This window comes from Ruditapes philippinarum, unplaced genomic scaffold (assembly GCF_026571515.1).
Source record: "Ruditapes philippinarum isolate M1 unplaced genomic scaffold, ASM2657151v2 ctg10855_1_1_1_1, whole genome shotgun sequence".
Taxonomy (NCBI): Eukaryota; Metazoa; Mollusca; class Bivalvia; order Venerida; family Veneridae; genus Ruditapes; species Ruditapes philippinarum.
Genome location: NW_026856065.1, coordinates 71,253 through 91,104, shown reverse-complemented (window position 1 = coordinate 91,104; position 19,852 = coordinate 71,253). Strand labels below are relative to the sequence as shown.

The 19,852-nt window shown below is 29.8% G+C and overlaps 1 protein-coding gene across 2 annotated transcripts; it reads left to right on the top strand.

Moving 5' to 3' along the window:
* The first annotated feature begins 5,583 nt into the window (after window positions 1-5,583).
* Window positions 5,584-17,794, top strand: LOC132745310 (putative nuclease HARBI1). 2 transcript variants are annotated; one of them, XM_060734200.1, is made up of 6 exons: window positions 5,584-7,340; window positions 7,827-8,062; window positions 8,612-8,765; window positions 10,530-10,630; window positions 11,120-11,190; window positions 17,702-17,794. In XM_060734200.1, the coding sequence occupies exons 2-5, from the start codon at window positions 8,058-8,060 to the stop codon at window positions 11,160-11,162; spliced, it is 303 nt and encodes a 100-aa protein (XP_060590183.1). In that variant the 5' UTR covers window positions 5,584-7,340; window positions 7,827-8,057; the 3' UTR covers window positions 11,163-11,190; window positions 17,702-17,794. The 2 variants fall into 2 exon arrangements, with proteins under 2 accessions (XP_060590183.1, XP_060590182.1); XM_060734199.1 differs by lacking the exon at window positions 17,702-17,794 and having other exon boundaries at window positions 11,120-14,201.
* The last annotated feature ends 2,058 nt before the right edge of the window (window positions 17,795-19,852 follow it).

The window sequence follows — 19,852 nt, the reverse complement described above, 5'->3', positions numbered from 1 at the left end:
TTGATCTTGTTTATCATATTTTCGGAATACTGTTCCACAGCTATTCAACAACTTACACATATTCCCCCTAAAAAGTGAACACTTCTAGACTGTGACATACATAATTTGAATCCTCTTCCCATTGAATAAATTAAGAAGTTGTCATTTTGTTTTTATTTATCTTTCAAATATAAAGAAATATCATAAGTGATTTCAGGGCATTTCATTGGCTATGTAACTGGGGCCTATCATGGGCCCCTTCACAATTCAAAAGTCTCTTGTTTTTTTCTTCAAAAGATGGATGTAAATGAAAAATCACAAAGGAACAAAGTTTAAAATTAACTAAATTAATGACATGATTAGTTTATTATTTAGCTTTTTTTAAATACATAAACATGTATGTATAGTTCAAAGCTTATTTTTATTAGAGTTTTACCAAATTTCCTGAAATGGCTTTTACAATTTAGGTAAAAATATCCTTGGACATCGATTCTGATTGCATACACATAAGTACAATAGTGTGTGTATCATATATGTGCATAATAAAAATGACAATAATAAGAGATTCCATTGTCACTTGAACCCATTTAACTTACGAATACAAAATCGGTGTAGTCTAGATATTGCATTGCATGCATGTATGCAGTTAAACCGTTACCGTAACCCCCCATCCCCCACCCACCTTTTTTATTTGTAATCGCCTTTGTGAATCAACACGTTTGCTTTTATTCCGAACTGTAGTTAAGTTTAATAATGGCCATGCAAAAGCATATCAAAATCACGGAGCTACTGTAAATACTTTTTTATGCTCTGTTCAACTAAAAAAAATGTTTGATGAATCACATTGATAGACATTTACCTTTCCTGAATACCTCTCCGTGTAGAGACCTGCTCTTTCTGGAAATTAGTGAGAGTGACTCCCAGGCGTCCATCGATGACACTACGAAACTCCAAGTATGAATTTCGTAGTTCATCGACTTCAGCCTGGGACCAATTCAACTTTCTCGAGCGTTTGACGTTGACAGTTTCCATTTTGACAGACGACAGTGTATTTTGACATTGATTCCCGCAACGCCTCCCATAGTGAAGAGTTCTCAAGAGTTACGAAATATTTTAACGCAAGTCTACGGAAAAACTTACGGAAGTTTTGTGAAACGCACTTACAATTTACGTAAGTTTAAACGTAAGCGTAAAGTTACGATAATTCTTACGCAATGTTAGTAAAACGCTGCCCAGCGGGGGAGCGTTTCACTAACGTACATATACAAATTTCATCTCCCGATGTATCTATATAGCGGGAACGTATCGCAATACACTAACAATATCTAGGAATATAAGGACAAACGTCTTTTTTGAAAGACTGAAGAAAGAAAACAAGCTTTTGGATGAAAACAATGAACAAGCGCGACTATTATCATATCATCGTTGTCATCTCGTTTCCCCATGTCCGCAATCATTTAACGGTAACTAACCAAGTTTTATCAATTCCATATCAATTCCATATAAATGGGCTGGTGGTCTTTGAACTTGTTTATAATTAAAAAATAATTAGAGATCTATGCGTTTTCAAGAAAAAACAACCTACAAACATGAATTTGTAATTTCATTTAGTCGCACTTGATATGTCGGATTAAAATTGTGATGATGACAACATTCCCATGTGATATACGTCACGTATTTATACTTTCATTTCCGTTGACATCATTTTCCCGTAAAAAAAAACAACAAAACAAACAAACAGAAAACATGTAGACTGCAAAAAAATTAGAAGGGGAAACTATAGTTAATCCTCCCTTGTCATATAAATCACGAGTTTTGGGAACATTGTAGACAGTGTTGTATAATGTGGAAGACCGGACGTCGATTGTTTGCAAAATTTGCAAACTAAAAAAAAAATAATGCACAAATCTTTCGAGAAAACTGAGAGTGAAACGGATAAACTGTTATTTTCAAAGTTGTTGACCTATTTGTTAACCACTTGTTACTATTTTTTTTTTCACAAGAAAAATCTTTAGTGGTGTATTGTAAGACTGAAATGTTAAACTGCCATATTTACAGTAGTGGACTTTAGTGTTAGAATAGTAGATGAATAAAAAAATATCTGGCTTCTACCATGTATATAATTAATTTATATCAATTAACTTTCTTTAATTCATAATATTTTTTACTTTTATATTTATATTTCATCCATTAAGTAAATAAAAGAAACTTTCTGCTATAAATACCAATCAACTAATAAAGGTATCCACGTGTCACCTGTGTATTTGACTTAATCACGCACCGACACTTGTATATTTCAAGTAATCATACATCTCACCCTTGTACAATTAATAAAGTGGCTACAGAAAATGCGGACAATATAGACATATAGTGAAAAAGCGGACGATATAGGTATAGAGGGAAAACGCTGACGAAATAAATGTTTGTTTGTTTGTTTGTTTGTTTCATTTTACGCCTTTTTCCAACAGTATTTCAGTCATATAGGCGGGTAGTTTCCTATCCATCGCTCCTGGAGAGTTACACCAGTACTAGACTACCTTCCTCCGCGCTAAACTACCAAAGCATCTCCCGAAATAAATGTATAGAACGGGAGAATAGAAAACTGTTATGAATAAAAAAATATCTGGCTTCTACCATGTATATAATTAATTTATATCAATTAACTTTCTTTAATTCATAATATTTTTTACTTTTATATTTATATTTCATCCATTAAGTAAATAAAAGAAACTTTCTGCTATAAATACCAATCAACTAATAAAGGTATCCACGTGTCACCTGTGTATTTGACTTAATCACGCACCGACACTTGTATATTTCAAGTAATCATACATCTCACCCTTGTACAATTAATAAAGTGGCTACAGAAAATGCGGACAATATAGACATATAGTGAAAAAGCGGACGATATAGATATAGAGGGAAAACGCTGACGAAATAAATGTATAGAACGGGAGAATAGAAAACTGTTATGAATAAAAAAATATCTGGCTTCTACCATGTATATAATTAATTTATATCAATTAACTTTCTTTAATTCATAATATTTTTTACTTTTATATTTATATTTCATCCATTAAGTAAATAAAAGAAACTTTCTGCTATAAATACCAAACAACTAATAAAGGTATCCACGTGTCACCTGTGTATTTGACTTAATCACGCACCGACACTTGTATATTTCAAGTAATCATACATCTCACCCTTGTACAATTAATAAAGTGGCTACAGAAAATGCGGACAATATAGACATATAGTGAAAAAGCGGACGATATAGATATAGAGGGAAAACGCTGACGAAATAAATGTATAGAACGGGAGAATAGAAAACTGTTATGAATAAAAAAAATTCATCAAAGCTCACCAAGGTATATATTTAAGATGTTAACTGATAAATTTGATAAAATATTGTTAACTCGGAAAATTGTTTATAACAATAGTTGTATGTAAGAAAGGTAGAAAATTCAATTATCCCAGCTTTATGGATCAAATAAATCATCAATAGCAGTTAATGTACAAAATGTTATCAAACAAAATAATAGTGTAGATTGTGGATTGTATGCAATTGCTTTTATTACTTCTTTTTGTTTACGTAAACGTCTTTGTACAGATCTTATTTACGATTCCAATAAAATCCGTGAACATTTGTTAAATTGTTTTGAACGAAAAGAAATGACGGAATTTCCATTAACTAAGAAAACTTTAAGTAAAAGGAAACAATATAGTGATACAATTATTAATATTTATAATTATTGTCTATGTAATTTACCTGAATGTCTTGATGATATGGTTTTATGTGATAAATGTAATAAATGGTTCCATAAAAATTGTATTAATGCCCCCATTGATGTGTCATCCATTGATAATGACTTTGATTGTGGTTTATGTTCTTAAAGGAAAAACGAACTTTTTGATAATATATTTTACATTTATTAAGATTCACTTTAAGATCAATGTTATTTGCAGTCTGAAAATAAAATTTTTGATTTTATAATTTTTGATTAAAAAAAAATATTAGTTTAATTATAGTTATTATTTTAAAACAATACTTATTATAAATTAAATGTAATATATTTTTGGACAGCATTTTTTCCGCTTTGTATATATTGCCATCGTTTTTCCTATAAACGTGTATTACATTGTCTATTTAATATTGTTGTCTTAAGTAAAAATATTGTTAAAATATGTGATTGTTATATTCTTTATAGCTATATACATATATTAAGTTGTTACATTGATATTATTATTTGTATGTGTAAAATAAATTCATGTACCGAATGTGTTATATTGCTTAAATAAAATTGCAATGAAGTTCATTCTTTATCTTCGTTTTTATTACTGCACAATATTACTATACACTATTATCTATTTTATTATAATTTTATCTCACACATCATTCTACACTATATCTATAGCGCCCGCTTTTTTCCTCTATATCTATATCGTCCGCTTTTTCTCTATATATTTATATTGTCCGCAAAAATAGGGCAAAGAGCGGACAGGTTCAATTAGGTAGCATGTCGTTAATTTGCAACACGTGTCCGTCACAAGAGTATACGTGCATGCCTTTTTCTTTTATCAACGACCATTAAACTTTAAAATTACCTTAAAAACATGAATTTATAAATAAGCGTGTTTTTGTCCAAAAATCATTGTAAAAATTTGAATGAATTTTTTTATCCTTATTTTTTTAATGTGGTCAATTTAGTATCATTCGTTATTTGAAAAAAAATATATTATCTTATTTGCCATTAAGTTTTACGTATATGAATATATTATTCTATTATAAAGCATTTCTATAAAGTTCATCGATTCCCACGTCATCATCAATAAGTCTACTCTAAATTTCTATATCGTCCGCTTTTTTCCTCTATATCTATATCGTCAGCGTTTTCCCTATATATCTATATTGTCCGCAAAATGCGTATCATGTTATCTCTAGCTAAGTGCCGACACGATTAATCAGTAGCGTGTTGTTCACACTTATATTTATAATTACCGTTAATTTGCAGCATGCTTCTGCTTATATTGTATCAATAAAAAACAACAGCCTGTCATTACTTATTTATATCAATAATTTATGATTAAAAATTACTCTTACAAACTTTTGATTTTGAAAAATCAAGGCTTTTTTTATTTTGCGAACAAAAATTTTGTCCGCCTACTGCACATAAAGACAGACAAAAACAATGCCAAAATGAAATACATATCCTTAATTACATATCAGCTGTTGCCAATTTAGTACCATCATTGTAATTCTAAAGACATTCATTTGATCCATTTATTTCATATATTAGTTTTCAATATTTAGAAATTCCGAAAATGTGTCTATAAAAATAATATAAAATTCATTGACATTCAATCATAAATTACTTTAATATTTCTCCCAATTTGCTAATTTATTATATTTTTTATATATTAAAGTATAAATCCAATTACACATCATTTTTATAAACTTCATCAATGCCCAAAATCATCACCAATTAGTCTACACTATATATCTATATCGTCCGCTTTTTTCCTCTTTGTCTATATTGTCAGCGTTTTCCCTATATGTTTATATTGTCCGCTTAAGGCGTCCGCGTTTTAGACAGGCCCGTTACTAGTGCCTGTACTACAGCACTAATTTGTTGATGCACGATTCATTACACGCTCGATAAATACACCTTTTTTCTAAACAAGTTAAACTCCGTTGGCAATGGGTCTGTAGCTATCCAACCCACATTTTATTACCACCCTTGACTCCACTACTGCTACGTGTTTGTGTCACAATTGACAAGTCGTCTTGTGAAAAATATCCTTTTATCTCAATATTTACAAACTCCCACTCCCTTTATAGTATATTTACCCTTTATAGTATATTTACCTCGTGATTCTCGACCTCCCTTTATATTTTTTTATAAATTTAGTTATGTGAACAACTTGGATTGACAGTACCCCCCCCACCCTTAGACACTTCATCTTAAGTTATTTTCCGCAGACACTTTAGCCTACCACTTATTTTATGAAATCTTTCATTATCTGGTTGAGATACTACACCCTTTCCACCCAAATTTGTTTTGTGCTTTTCAAATGAAGATGAGATGTAAACAATGGTGATTGTTTTAAAATATTTTTATTATAGCCTATTATCAATACATGTATGTACACAAATGTACAATGTATAGACTTACAGTAATGAAATAAAAATATTGTTTTCTTCAAACAAGATATAGCAAATAGAAATGGTCATGATATATTTCTTTCTAAAATTTATTTTAACATTATAATTTCAGTGACAGTTTGACTGACAAAATAACTTACTTTACGTCTGTTAATTTAAATGGGGCTCGAGTTGATATGTCAGGGGTGAAGTGTCTTGTACAATCCCCCCCCCCCCCCCCCAGAAAAAATATGTTATTCTTGTCTTTCACCGGTTTGTGAAAAAAATCCACTACATATAAGCGAAACATATAAATGGAAACATATAAGTGCAAATTCATAAATATTATACAGAACACTGTATCATTAACTTGAGATAAATGCAAATACAATGAAACTTATTCCTAATTATAAATTTTGAAGATTTTGTTACACAAAATCGGGTTTTATTTTTTTTTTTTGTTTATATAACTCATTATGTATGTGCAGCAAATAGGCCCCATATAAGTTTAAAAAAAAATTGAAAACCCTCCTTCCATAGGTACATGTGCTGTTTCCCACAAAAGAGATGCAAAGCCAGGCACAATTGAAAATAACAAAAATAAGTTTCACTACAATGAAAAATAAATACATTTTTACATTAAAATATGGAAAATAAAAAGGTACCCATTTTATTTCTTCAATATTTCATAATATTTCATAATATTTCCTTTATAAGTATATAATAAATGGAAGGTAGCTTAAAAATCAATTGCATCAGCCATCTTGTAGATTATGGCCTAACCAGTTACACAATTTTAATGAAATTTGTGGGTTTTTTTTTAGAACTGCCCTGTATCATCTAGCTGCAATTGTCATAAATTTCGTTTGTATTTAATGAAAATATGCAAGGCATCAGCATTTGGTGTAGAATTTTATACAATATACAGTACAGTATTATACAATATAATAATTTGTTGTATAAGCTGACACATATTATCACAATTCTCATAATATGCAGTACTTATGTGTTTATGTGTTTATAAGTTTTGTTCAGTGTATATATCTTACAAGAAAACTTTACACATTGCTCACTATTCACTATTAAACAGAATGTGACATCATTTGTTTATTTTCAGCTTCTGGTCACTTTGAGATACTTGGCAAAGGGAGATTTTTTCAGTGAGACTGGGAATCTACATGGAGTTAGTAGGAGTTCAGTGAGCAGACATGTATGGCAAGTAAGCACAAATTTTGTCTAATCAGTTGCCCTGATAATTATTGATAATGTTGATTTATTTGTATGATTAACTACTATCAATTACCAAATGAATTAATTGAATTTTTGAGTCACCATTTTGAAGGGTGCTGTCCATCTATACTGGATGTTGGCACAACATTTTTTCTTAAAGTGTTATGCACAATGTTTGTGCAACAATATATACATGTATAACCTATCAAATAGCAAAATGTTTTTTCACATTCAAAGTGAAAACCGAATCTGCAAGATCAAATTTTAAAATCATAAAAGGTATTACTTTAAAATTTTATGAATAACTTTATGATTATATTACTGAGGCCCATGACTCATATATATACAGTTTTGACTGACATGTTAATTTGTGAACTAAGAAAAACCTGGATAACTTATGTAAGTAACATAATTTTCAAGACCTGAAGGTGCATGTATATTTACTTTAAATGTAATAAATTGCTTAATTTTGCAGGTTGTGAATTCAATCAATGAAAGACTGGAAAACATAAAGTTCCCAACTTCATCAGCAGATATATCAAATGTGAAGAGAGGATTTTACAAGGTGGCGGGTTTGCCTAATTGTGTTGGTGCTGTGGATGGGACTTTGATCCCAATCATAGCACCAGCAGGATTAGAGGAACCTGCCTTTGTTTGTAGAAAGGGATACCATGCCCTGAATGCCCAAGCTGTTGTCGACCATAACATGAGGTAACCAATTTGCAATAGATTTCTTTTTCTTCCGTATTTGCAATGAAAATTATTTAATTTATTTAAACATTTACAATTCTTTTGACTGAATGGTTATCAGAAAGAATAGGTATTAACATCTACTTTTTCAAATGCTGTAAACTGTCTTATACTTAAATTATTATTTTTGATTAGTAATATATTCTCTTTATCTGCCTTTATTAGAATTATTCACTTCACTATCTTATGAACTTTTGTTTGTTTGTTTGATTTGGGTTTTACCTCACACCAACACTATATAGGTCATTTGGCGACGTTCCAGCTTTACTGGTGGAGGAAGAAGACCTCATGTGCCTCTCCGTGCATTATTTCAGGCACAAACGGGCACCACCGACGTTCCGTAAGCTAGCTGGATAGCTTCCTCACATGAAAGAATCCAAAGTCCCTGTTGGGATTCGAACCCACAGCGGTGATGGGCAAGTGGACCGTAACCACTCGGTCACGGACGCCCCAATCTTATGAACTAAATTTTGGATAGAAGTAATGTAAAACAATTACATTTTTTTATAGGTTCACCGATGTTGTTGCTCGCTGGCCTGGGTCCACACATGATGCCACTATCTTTCATATGTGCGGTCTCAGGCAGCATTTAGAAGATAACAATGTGGGTTGGTTATTAGGGGATTCTGGTTATCCTCTTCGCCCTCATTTGATGACTCCAAAGGTATTGACAACATTTATAACTGATAATTTCGCCAAAGCTATTTTTGCTCTGGAAAAAACTGAGGGAGTGGATAGTTTGAAATTCTCTTTGCTAGTTATTAGTACAGACTTGAATTAGTTTTCACCTCATGTTGCCCCTATTAATGACAGCTATTCCAAACACAAAAAAAACAAAACATTTTGTAACATATAAATCTTCATTTTTTTGCCATCATAAATTTATAGCATAAAAGCAATAACAATATCATGAAACATATTAATCTTCACTTTTTCCATCATAAATTTATAGCATAAAAACAATAACAATATCTTGAAACATATTAATCTTCACTTTTTCCATCATAAATTTATAGCCTAAAAACAATAACAATATCTTGAAACATATTAATCTTCTTTTTTTCATCATAAATTTATAGCCTAAAAACAATAACAATATCTTGAAACATATTAATCTTCACTTTTTCCATCATAAATTTATAGCCTAAAAACAATAACAATATCTTGAAACATATTAATCTTCATTTTTTCCATCATAAATTTATAGCCTAAAAACAATAACAATATCTTGAAACATATTAATCTTCATTTTTTCCATCATAAATTTATATCATAAAAACAATAACAATGTCTTGTAACATATTAATCTTCACTTTTTCCATCATAAATTTATAGCCTAAAAACAATAACAATGTCTTGTAACATATTAATCTTCATTTTTTCCATCATAAATTTATAGCCTAAAAACAATAACAATATCTTGAAACATATTAATCTTCACTTTTTCCATCATAAATTTATAGCCTAAAAACAATAACAATATCTTGAAACATATTAATCTTCATTTTTTCCATCATAAATTTATAGCCTAAAAACAATAACAATATCTTGAAACATATCAATCTTCATTTTTTCCATCATAAATTTATATCATAAAAACAATAACAATGTCTTGTAACATATCAATCTTCACTTTTTCCATCATAAATTTATAGCCTAAAAACAATAACAATGTCTTGTAACATATTAATCTTCACTTTTTCCATCATAAATTTATATCATAAAAACAATAACAATGTCTTGTAACATATTAATCTTCATTTTTTACATCATAAATTTATATCATAAAAACAATAACAATGTCTTGTAACATATTAATCTTCACTTTTTCCATCATAAATTTATATCATAAAAACAATAACAATGTCTTGTAACATATTAATCTTCATTTTTTCCATCATAAATTTATAGCCTAAAAACAATAACAATGTCTTGTAACATATTAATCTTCATTTTTTCCATCATAAATTTATATCATAAAAACAATAACAATGTCTTGTAACATATTAATCTTCATTTTTTCCATCATAAATTTATAGCCTAAAAACAATAACAATGTCTTGTAACATATTAATCTTCATTTTTTCCATCATAAATTTATATCATAAAAACAATAACAATGTCTTGTAACATATTAATCTTCATTTTTTCCATCATAGATGTAAAGCATAAAACAACAATAATAAACAAGAAAGAATTTGGTGAATACAAACAAATAATAGAATAATGTTCAAGTGCTTGGCTGGCTATCAAGATTTTAATCTGTTTGTATTCATGGCATTTGAAATTTCTATATATCATATTAAACAGGAACATACTTTATTTGAGATTTGGTTTTCATATTAAAGCTTGTTGTCATAGAAAGGAAAGATTGTGAAATATTTGTCTTAGTTTATACAGTTATTGAAATTTATTATTTCAATTTAAGATCAACCCTGGATCAGTTAAGGAGGAGAGGTACAACAAAGCTCATAGCCAGACAAGAATGGTGGTGGAAAGAGCATTTGGAATGTTGAAGTCAAGATTTAGGTATTTTGCCATGCGTGCACTTGAATGTATGATACTAAGTTTTATAACATGTTACATAATTGGATGACACCAATTTTGAAAGACTCGACTATGTTTATTATTTACCATTTTACATAGAAATAAACTTTAATACTGCATGTCTGTAAAGTTGTTTTCCATCGGATGATTTGATACAAATCATATAAAGACTTCTGTAAGTTTACAAAGTAATTTTCAGTTTCAATAAAATAAAGGTTATTTGCTGTTTTATTATTTGTTTGCACCAACAGTTTCTGTTATACATATGTACATACATGCTACTGTTTTTATAGGGACCATAAAAATGGAAAACCCTTCAAAATTTGTACCACAATATATTACGAATATATTATAACTTAGAACGTAAAGGAATTATAAATTGATCATTTATCAGTGATCTTCTGAAACTCATTCATTAAGATCAGTCCGACTTATTTTTTACAATTCATAATGATTCTTAATTTTTTTCAGGTGTTTACACAAAACAGGAGGTTGTCTGCCCTTCACACCATAGAAGTCTGCCAGAATTGTCAGTGTCTGCTGTAAGCTTCACAATGTTTGTTTGGAAAGAAACATTCCTTTAATAGGAGATATATTGATTGATGACACTTTGATTAATGATGATGTAGTTACAATATCTCAGAGTATTCAAACTGGAATTAATGCTAGGGCTACCCTAATTGATCTTTTTTTAAGTTTTAGCCTGACCTTTTTTTTTTTGAAAAAAAATTAGAGGTATTATTACAGTCATGTTGGCGTTTCTGCTGCTGTCCACAAACTTTAACATTGATCATAACTTTATTTATGTTATATAAATATAAATGGTGGTTGTTTCGTCTGCTCTGTAACTTCCAAATACATGAAAGTTTCAATTTCTATTTAAAAATTTAAAGTGACCATAGATGGACAATGTGTTTTGAACAAGACACAGGTTTCTTTGTCTATCTTCAAGTTCACTGCTGGGGTTCGACCTTTGTCAATTTTTACCACCACACTTACCATGTAATAGGTGGTTTATAAATAGAGGATATTGAATGAGTGTAAGTTCAATATTGAATTTATGGCACGAATTGAATAAAATTTTATTATGCGAGACTCTGGCGAGCATATTATTTTATTCAACAAGTGCAATAATTTCAGTGATGGACATTACACGAATTAAATATTCTATTTATCACATACCCAAATTTAATTAACAAAATGTAGCTGTTTCTTTTTGTTATAAAATTAATTAAATTCAGCTTTAAAGATTTGTTTAAACCATTTCTAAAAAGTTAAAAGTTGAGCATTGCGCCTGTCCAACGGTGGTTCTTGTTGAAATGTGTTTTATATAGTTTACATAATATTGCCAGGTTATATGACTGTGCTATCCATGTTTAACATCTAAAGTTTGAATGAAATTATATCAAAAGTTTTAAAATTTTGAAAGACTTGTCCTTAAAAAAATATGGTATTTGTCACTCATATAACAGCTCTGGATACTTTTTCTATTAACGTATTGATAGGAAAATACATACATAAGTTTAAAGTTAAGAATTTCCTAGCATTGTCAAATAATAATGTATATTTAACAATCGTGTAAGTTATTCTTAACATTTTACAAATTAAATTGGAATATATAAATAATAAGAGAGTTACTAATTGGGTAACAATTTACCTACATGTGTAAGACTTCATGTAACCAATTTCAAATGATGAATTCTAACATAACCTGAATGTTTCCTAATGAACTGTTGAACAAGAAAGCACCGAAAGTGTTTGTAAAAATGCAATCACTTCATTAAGACTACCATACTATTGATAAAAACTTTGACAGGTTATATGGCCCTATATAAATGGTTGTTTGAAAACATAACATGAGCCGCTAGGCGAGGGTTATATTTACAAACAAGCGTTCATATACAGCCATATAACCTGTCAGAAATATTTATAACAAATTTATAATACAGCAAGCATCATTTTTAGAGGAATAAAGCGAGATTTTTTTTAAAAATCAACAGCAGCCGTGTATATAAAACTATATAAATGTTATGATTATCCAATGAAAAGCGACATTACAAACATGCAGTATTATAAATGTTATGTAATCACTAAATGTGACACGTGGGAAAAAGTAAAGAAACAAAAATTTAGCTTGATTTAAGGTATAGCACCATGTTTAAGTTAATGTCATGTTAGAATCAAAATAATATATCCAAATCAGTGATTTTATTGCTTTATAAAATCACTGTTTGATGTCCGGATGTGCAGCATGTTATTACAAGAGCTGTGCCTTCTTTATATAATCTTTGGCATCCGAAATCAAATCAATAATTTTAATTTAGCTGTAAAATCACTGCTTGGAATATATCATTTCTTTAGTTCACTATATTTATTTAATTTACACTGTCCTTCCTAAGTATATGATTTTATGACTGCATTTTGTATTTGGAAAATGTATAGTTTGATTTATTTCATGCTTTCCAGTGTTTTATTGTAATATATCAGATGATTTAAGTTATGATTATAATTCAAATAAATCAACTTACAATTATATATTAAATTTAATACATAAATGAGTTTTGATAATTATATAGAAAAGGAGATTTAAGAATTCAACTACCCCAGCTATACAGAACTTTCTTGGGAAATTTATTGTGAAACTTAAACATATATCGAGGGTTAAGCGCAAGACTGTAGTAACTACCATTTTTTCTGAAAATGATTTTTTTTAAATTTCCTGTATTATTTGGTATTTTACATCATGTGGTAATTATTTTTGTTTTTATGTTACTTCATTTCATAAATTTTTTATTAATACTCTACTGTAGTAACTCAACAGATAAAAATATTTTTCTGCAAAACTGTTGTAACTGGACTTACTACAGTTTTGCACTTAAAAAGAAATGAATTTTTTATTATATTCAACGCAAGACTGTAGTAACTGTGTTGTTACTACAGTCTTGCACTAAAATAATAAATAATGTGCCCTAATATTTTCATGTAAGACTGTAGTAACTCACAAGGCAATACATTATGATATCATCAATGATCACATTTCAAAGGATGACACTACACATGTATATCTATATATCATTTATATTTTAGCAACATTTCTTGTCTGTGTATTTCAGAAATTTTGCTAAAACCGCAAATGAATTTGAAATTTTCAGTTGAAATCTAAAATGTACTCGTACAACAGTTATATTGGTTTAGTAGTTAAACATCATGTAAAAGTAAACCCTTCATTTATATCAGAAGTGCTAGTATGTTGTTCTAAATAAGGAAAAATAAAAAAAATTTATATAACTAATCTACAGTAAAATATGCACCACCTCTGTATTAGTGTTTACTTTCTTAGCCAGTATTATGTTTTGCAATATTGACCTGTGAGACTCATTAACTTTCGGAAGTTTTTTCGTGACTTTTGTAATTTCTTACGATTTAGTTATTGTCTCTAATGATATGAAGTTGTCAATACTTTATTTTATATTAACGATGGCCTAGTGTTTTCGCAAAGTTGCAAGTTCGAATTCTTCTTTTATATGCAGCATTAATAAATGAATCATTTCTTTGATTTCTTATGTCTTTTCTTTAGAAAAAGTCCTTACTTTGATATATAGATGTATTATTTCTAAAGTTTCATAATTTCAAGTTTCATAATTTCAATTTGTACAGTCATACTTATAATGTTTGATTTGGCATGCGCAAAACCTTAGTAATAGTTTCGAAAAATATAATAAAACAACATAAAAAAAACCCCAGAAAAACATAATGTTTCATTACGATTCGAACATACAACCTTTACTCTGAAACTAAGAGCCTAAAGTCCTTATCATAGAGGCTAGTTAGGCAAGTGTTATGTTGGTAACTTTTAGTTAAACATAATCCATGTATACTATGCCATACTTTAAAATCTGTATGATATACTTCAGAATATGACAATTACTGACAAAAGATCGTTGAATATTCGAAAGTGTAAGGTCAATACAGTCAAAACTGCCATAGTTACCCACTGAATTCAGTGACTTCCTGTCTTATGTGACCCTGTTTAATCGCAAACTCCTCACAGCGGTTACGTAACGCTTTGCTACTTTAACCACTGCCACCACTGAAATCACGTGATGATAGTTGTATCATGTGACAAAAACATGGCGGCCAGTTTCAGAACGCCAAGGATCCCATATCAAACTGGCAGATTTATAATTACATCCTTACCAGACAAAATATGTTCAAGATACACAATTTGTTATCACTTTAAAACAAGTGCCGAGTGCAATCGTTCAATAACTGTTTATATTCTGCCATTATTTACTATGCATACGGTGTCACAGTGAAAATATCTTTCGTTATGTTTACAGAATAATTTTTATACGTATATTTTTTTACTTTCTTGTACATTAAGCATAACTATTTAACGAAAGAAAACTTAAATTATTTTATTTTAAAATTAAAAGTGAAACAAATATATCCGGCTATATTCGACCGAATTTACTTGTGGTGGCAGTGTTTACTGCAGTGTACAGATCAGGGGAAGTAACCGCTGCGAGGAGTTTGGTTTAATCGGCCCATTGATTTCTGCTATACAGTTGCACTGTATTAAGCGACTGTGTTATGTGTCTATAACGATCATGATTTGTACGGTCTGGAAGGTTCATATCACTGTTTTTAGCGACTAAACTGTTATGAAAAATAACTGTTCTTACTTCCTGTTTGGTTAAAAAATTGTCAGAAACAAAAAAATAACGTACATGTACAATATTATTCTGACATTATTTTTAAACTTTGCAAAAACAATAAATATGATACTTTATATAAACAGAAATTGGAATATAAAAAATATATTTAAAGGTCTATAGCCATATATCAACCTGTTTGGAAATAGGTTAATTTAGAATTTATTTCACTTTATTATTGATTCTAAAACTCACTATAGGCAAAGTAAAAGAAAAAATGGTGCTAAACTGCCAATCAATACTGGTTAGGGACTACTTGTATATGCGGTTGTTAAGCTTTCACCCTCGATTATAGTTTACAAAGCCTTTTAAAGCAACAATACAAGAGCGATCAGTGATCACATGTGTCGCCTCATGATGGCCAATTTCATGTTGGGACAAGTTTTGTGACAGACGGACAGACAGACGGACAGTGCACAAATAGACTTGGTACTGATCATTCCTGTAAAGTTTGGATAAAATTGCACCAGTAGTTTATGAGGAGTAGTCCGGACAAGCTTTTGTGTATCTGGCAACACACAGAAAAAAAACACCTTTTTATCAAAGGGCCATAACTCGGCCAAAAATCATTCAACCGAAAAACCCGTGCAATATGCGCAAGGACTTGAGCTACAGATCAATCCTGTAAAGTTTCATTGAAATTGCATAAGTGATATAAGAGAAGTAGTCCGGACAAACTTTTAAAAATAAAAATTATTAAAGGGCCATAACTCAGCCAAAAATTATTCAACCGGAAAACCCGTGCAATATGCGCAAGGACTTGAGCTACAAATCAATCCTGTAAAGTTTCATTGAAATTGCATCAGTGGTATAAGAGAAGTAGTCCGGACAAACTTTAAAAATAAAAATTATTAAAGGGCCATAACTCATGACGTTCCGCTGCTGACCAGCGTTTTCGCGCATTTTTTTTACGTTATCAAAATTACGAAATATTATGAGTGTAGCGCGTTATAACTTTCTTTAGAGTCTGACTGCTCCGGTGCGACATTATAGTGTTGCTATGGTTACTGCTATTTCCGGCTATTGTTGTCTGATTCTATTCAATTTTTAGGAATAGTTCCTTGATATGTTAATCTTAGTATGTGCAAAATATAACGTCTTAGAAACAAACAAAAAATAGGAAATATGACAAAATTCCCAGAACTTTTTTCAAAAACCCTTCGTAAAAACTGTAAAAATAAAATTGTTGATGTCAAATAAATCTTCAACATTTAATTTTATTTTGGTACAATTTCCCAAATACAGGGTTTTTGGGTAAAAAATATAGCTTTGTTTCTGTTGAAAAAAATAGATGAAGTAAGAGAATTTCAAGTTTGTTTTAAAAACTTTGTATTGGTGATGCAGTATAAGTATGGTACTTGCAAAATGACTACAGTTATTTCATATTTTAGAGAAAAAAAATTGATTTTTGTCATAAAACATAATTATGTCCTACATTATAAGCTTCAATACATAAAAAGGAAGTTCCATGCATGTCTATTTTTCGTCACTGCTATTAACAAAAGTGTCAACATAGAAGAGAATCATACTTGTGACTGCTGCACAAAATAATGTTTTATTGACATCACAATTAATGTTAATAATGAAAAAACATCTTTTTGAACCCTCACCCCTTTGTTATAATGATGTTGAAGATTAAAGGTTACATTGAACACTGTCTTTTATCCTATTTCAAGTATAATTAATTGAGTTACTATAGTGTTGCAATTAATATTGTAAACAGAATGCCCTCATTTTGTGCATGTAATACTGCAGTAAGTCTAGTTACTACTGTCTTGCGCTCAGAATAATTTTCAAAATATTACCATTGAGCGCAGGAGTGTAGTAACTCAGCACAGTTCAAATATCTAAGAAAGAAAAAATATTAACATTTTTTTGTTAATTCATTTGCTTTCTTCTACACTTTCTATTCATATTCTAAGAACTCTTAAGAAATGATAGAATAACATTTAAAACAGAATTATTTTTTGCCTCTCTTGTAAAATTTACAAATATACAGTTACTACAGTCTTGCGCTAAACCTCGATATATAATATGGAGCATGAAAAATGTGTTAAACTTTGTAAAATGGTAAGTTATAATTGAATAACAGTTCTTAATATTTCTAATTTTTCATAAAATTATGAATTGTGTAAGCTCAGTATTCTGAAAAGCTTTAAATAAATTTCCAGGAAACCTGTTTTAAAATATAGAGGGAAAATAGAAATCATTCTAAGACTTAATTTTTCTAAAAACAACTGTACATTTTGATCATAATAAATCCATTTTAGAATTAAAATGTAATAAAAATTATGACATGATTGCATATTTGTTTTTTTTTTCTACTTCCAAAATTTAGGTTGAAGCCAAATATTTCAGTAACATGTGAGAAGAGGATATTAAGAAGAAGAATATGGTGTAGTTGCAATAGAAGAAATATTACTGGTAATTTTTAATTTTTCAATTTTCTGTGAAAATAAGTTTCAGTTTTAATTATTAAAAGTATTCATCCCTGCAAACATTATAGAATTAATGACTTCATGAAGTCAGTACATATATATTTATAATGCTGTAGTTTCTTTAAAATAATTTAATCAATCATTTGTTCTTTTGAAAGTTTTGAACTTGCAATTTTAATGCAATATAATACCTTTAAAACTACACTGTATGGGACATATTTCTCTATATAAGGGTGGTTTACATTTTCTTTTAGATTAATATATATTATAATTGAAAGTTGTCTATAGCATATTCCTACACTGCTTTCATATGTTTACAGATTGTTTGGGCAGAAACTATAGAGTGGAATTATGTAATACAGCTTACAGTTATCATGTGGAATTATCGAACAAGAATGACTCTTGAAATGTATCTAATTGTATAAAAATCAAATACAGATTAGTGAAACAAAATTCTAAATAAATTATTATTTTGGTGAAAATTTGTAATCAAATAGCCAACACTGAATTGTGAAGATGTTCAATTCAGTGTTATTTTCATCAAATTAATTTGTTTGTTATGAGCTACTTGTAATCACTTATTATTCTAAAATACATAATGCTCAAAATACTATGAAATTTATTTATGAATATTTTCTGGGGTTGATTCTATAAAGAACAGGAATCTGGGTGGATTTTTATTTTAATTTCAGGGTGGGATTTGCAAAATTTTGGGGCGGGATAATAACAGGACGAAAAAGGTCTGGCCCGAATTTTTGAACAGAAATCAGGGTGAATTATGGCTCATTTAAATATTTCAAACTAGAAATGTGTCATTATGCCACGGATGCCCCCGCATGCAGCCAAAATTTCAGATGGTGCATTAATTATTTTTTTCATTTTAAGTTCAAAGCCCTTAAAACTTTTCAATGTTAACACAAACCATTTTCATACAATGTTCAAGGCACTGAAATTATTCAGTCTTAACCTTTTAAAAATAGCATATTGCATATTTGTAGCCAAAATAATGGCTAAAAGTATGAGTGCTGAAACTGAAAGTTCAAAATTTTTCCAACATTCAGGAAAGATAAGTTTGTCTAAAATCATTGAACCACGACCAAATTCAAACTTAAACTGCTTATTCCTAAGATGTATCTATATTATTTTCAAAGTGAAAGGAACATAACTCTGCCAAAAAATTATCAAACCATGACAAAATTCCAACTTGACCTGCCCATTCCTTTGACATATCCATATGTCAAATTTAAGTTCAATATGTAACACTGTTGGGTAGATAATGAACAGAAACTGTAAATTTCATATTATTTTCAAAGTAAAAGGGGCATTACTCTGCCAAAAATCATTGAACCATGACCAAAAATTCAAACTTGGCCTGGGCATTCCAAAAACATATCCATATGTAAAATTTGAGTTGAATGTGTTTTACCATTGGGGAGATAATAAACGGAAACTGAAAATGTCATATTACTTTCAGAGTGGAAGGGGCATAACTCTGCCAAAAATCATTGAACCATGACCAAATTTGAACTTGACCTGCGCATTCCTTTGACGCATCCATATGTCAAGTTTGAGTTGAATGTGTTGTACCGTTGGGGAGATAATGAACGGAAACTGAAAATTTCATATTATTTTCAAAGTAAAAGGGGCATAACTCTGCCAAAAATCATCAAACCATGACCAAATTCAAACTTGACCTGTATTTTCTGATGACATATTCATATGTCAAGTTTGAGTTGAATGTGTTGTACTGTTCGGAAGATAATGAACGGAAACTGAAATTTCATATTATTTTCAAAGTAAAAGGGGCATAACTCTGCCAAAAATCATCGAACCATGACCAAATTCGAACTTGACCTGTATTTTCTCATGACATATCCATATGTCAAATTTGAGTTGAATGTGTGCAACCGTTCTCAAGATAATGAACGGAAACTGATGATGACGGAATGACAGAATGACGGAAGGATGGAAGGACGGAAGGACGGAATGACGGAACAGGGTAACACTATATGCCCCGGCCATTACATGGCGGGGGCATAATTAATCCCACC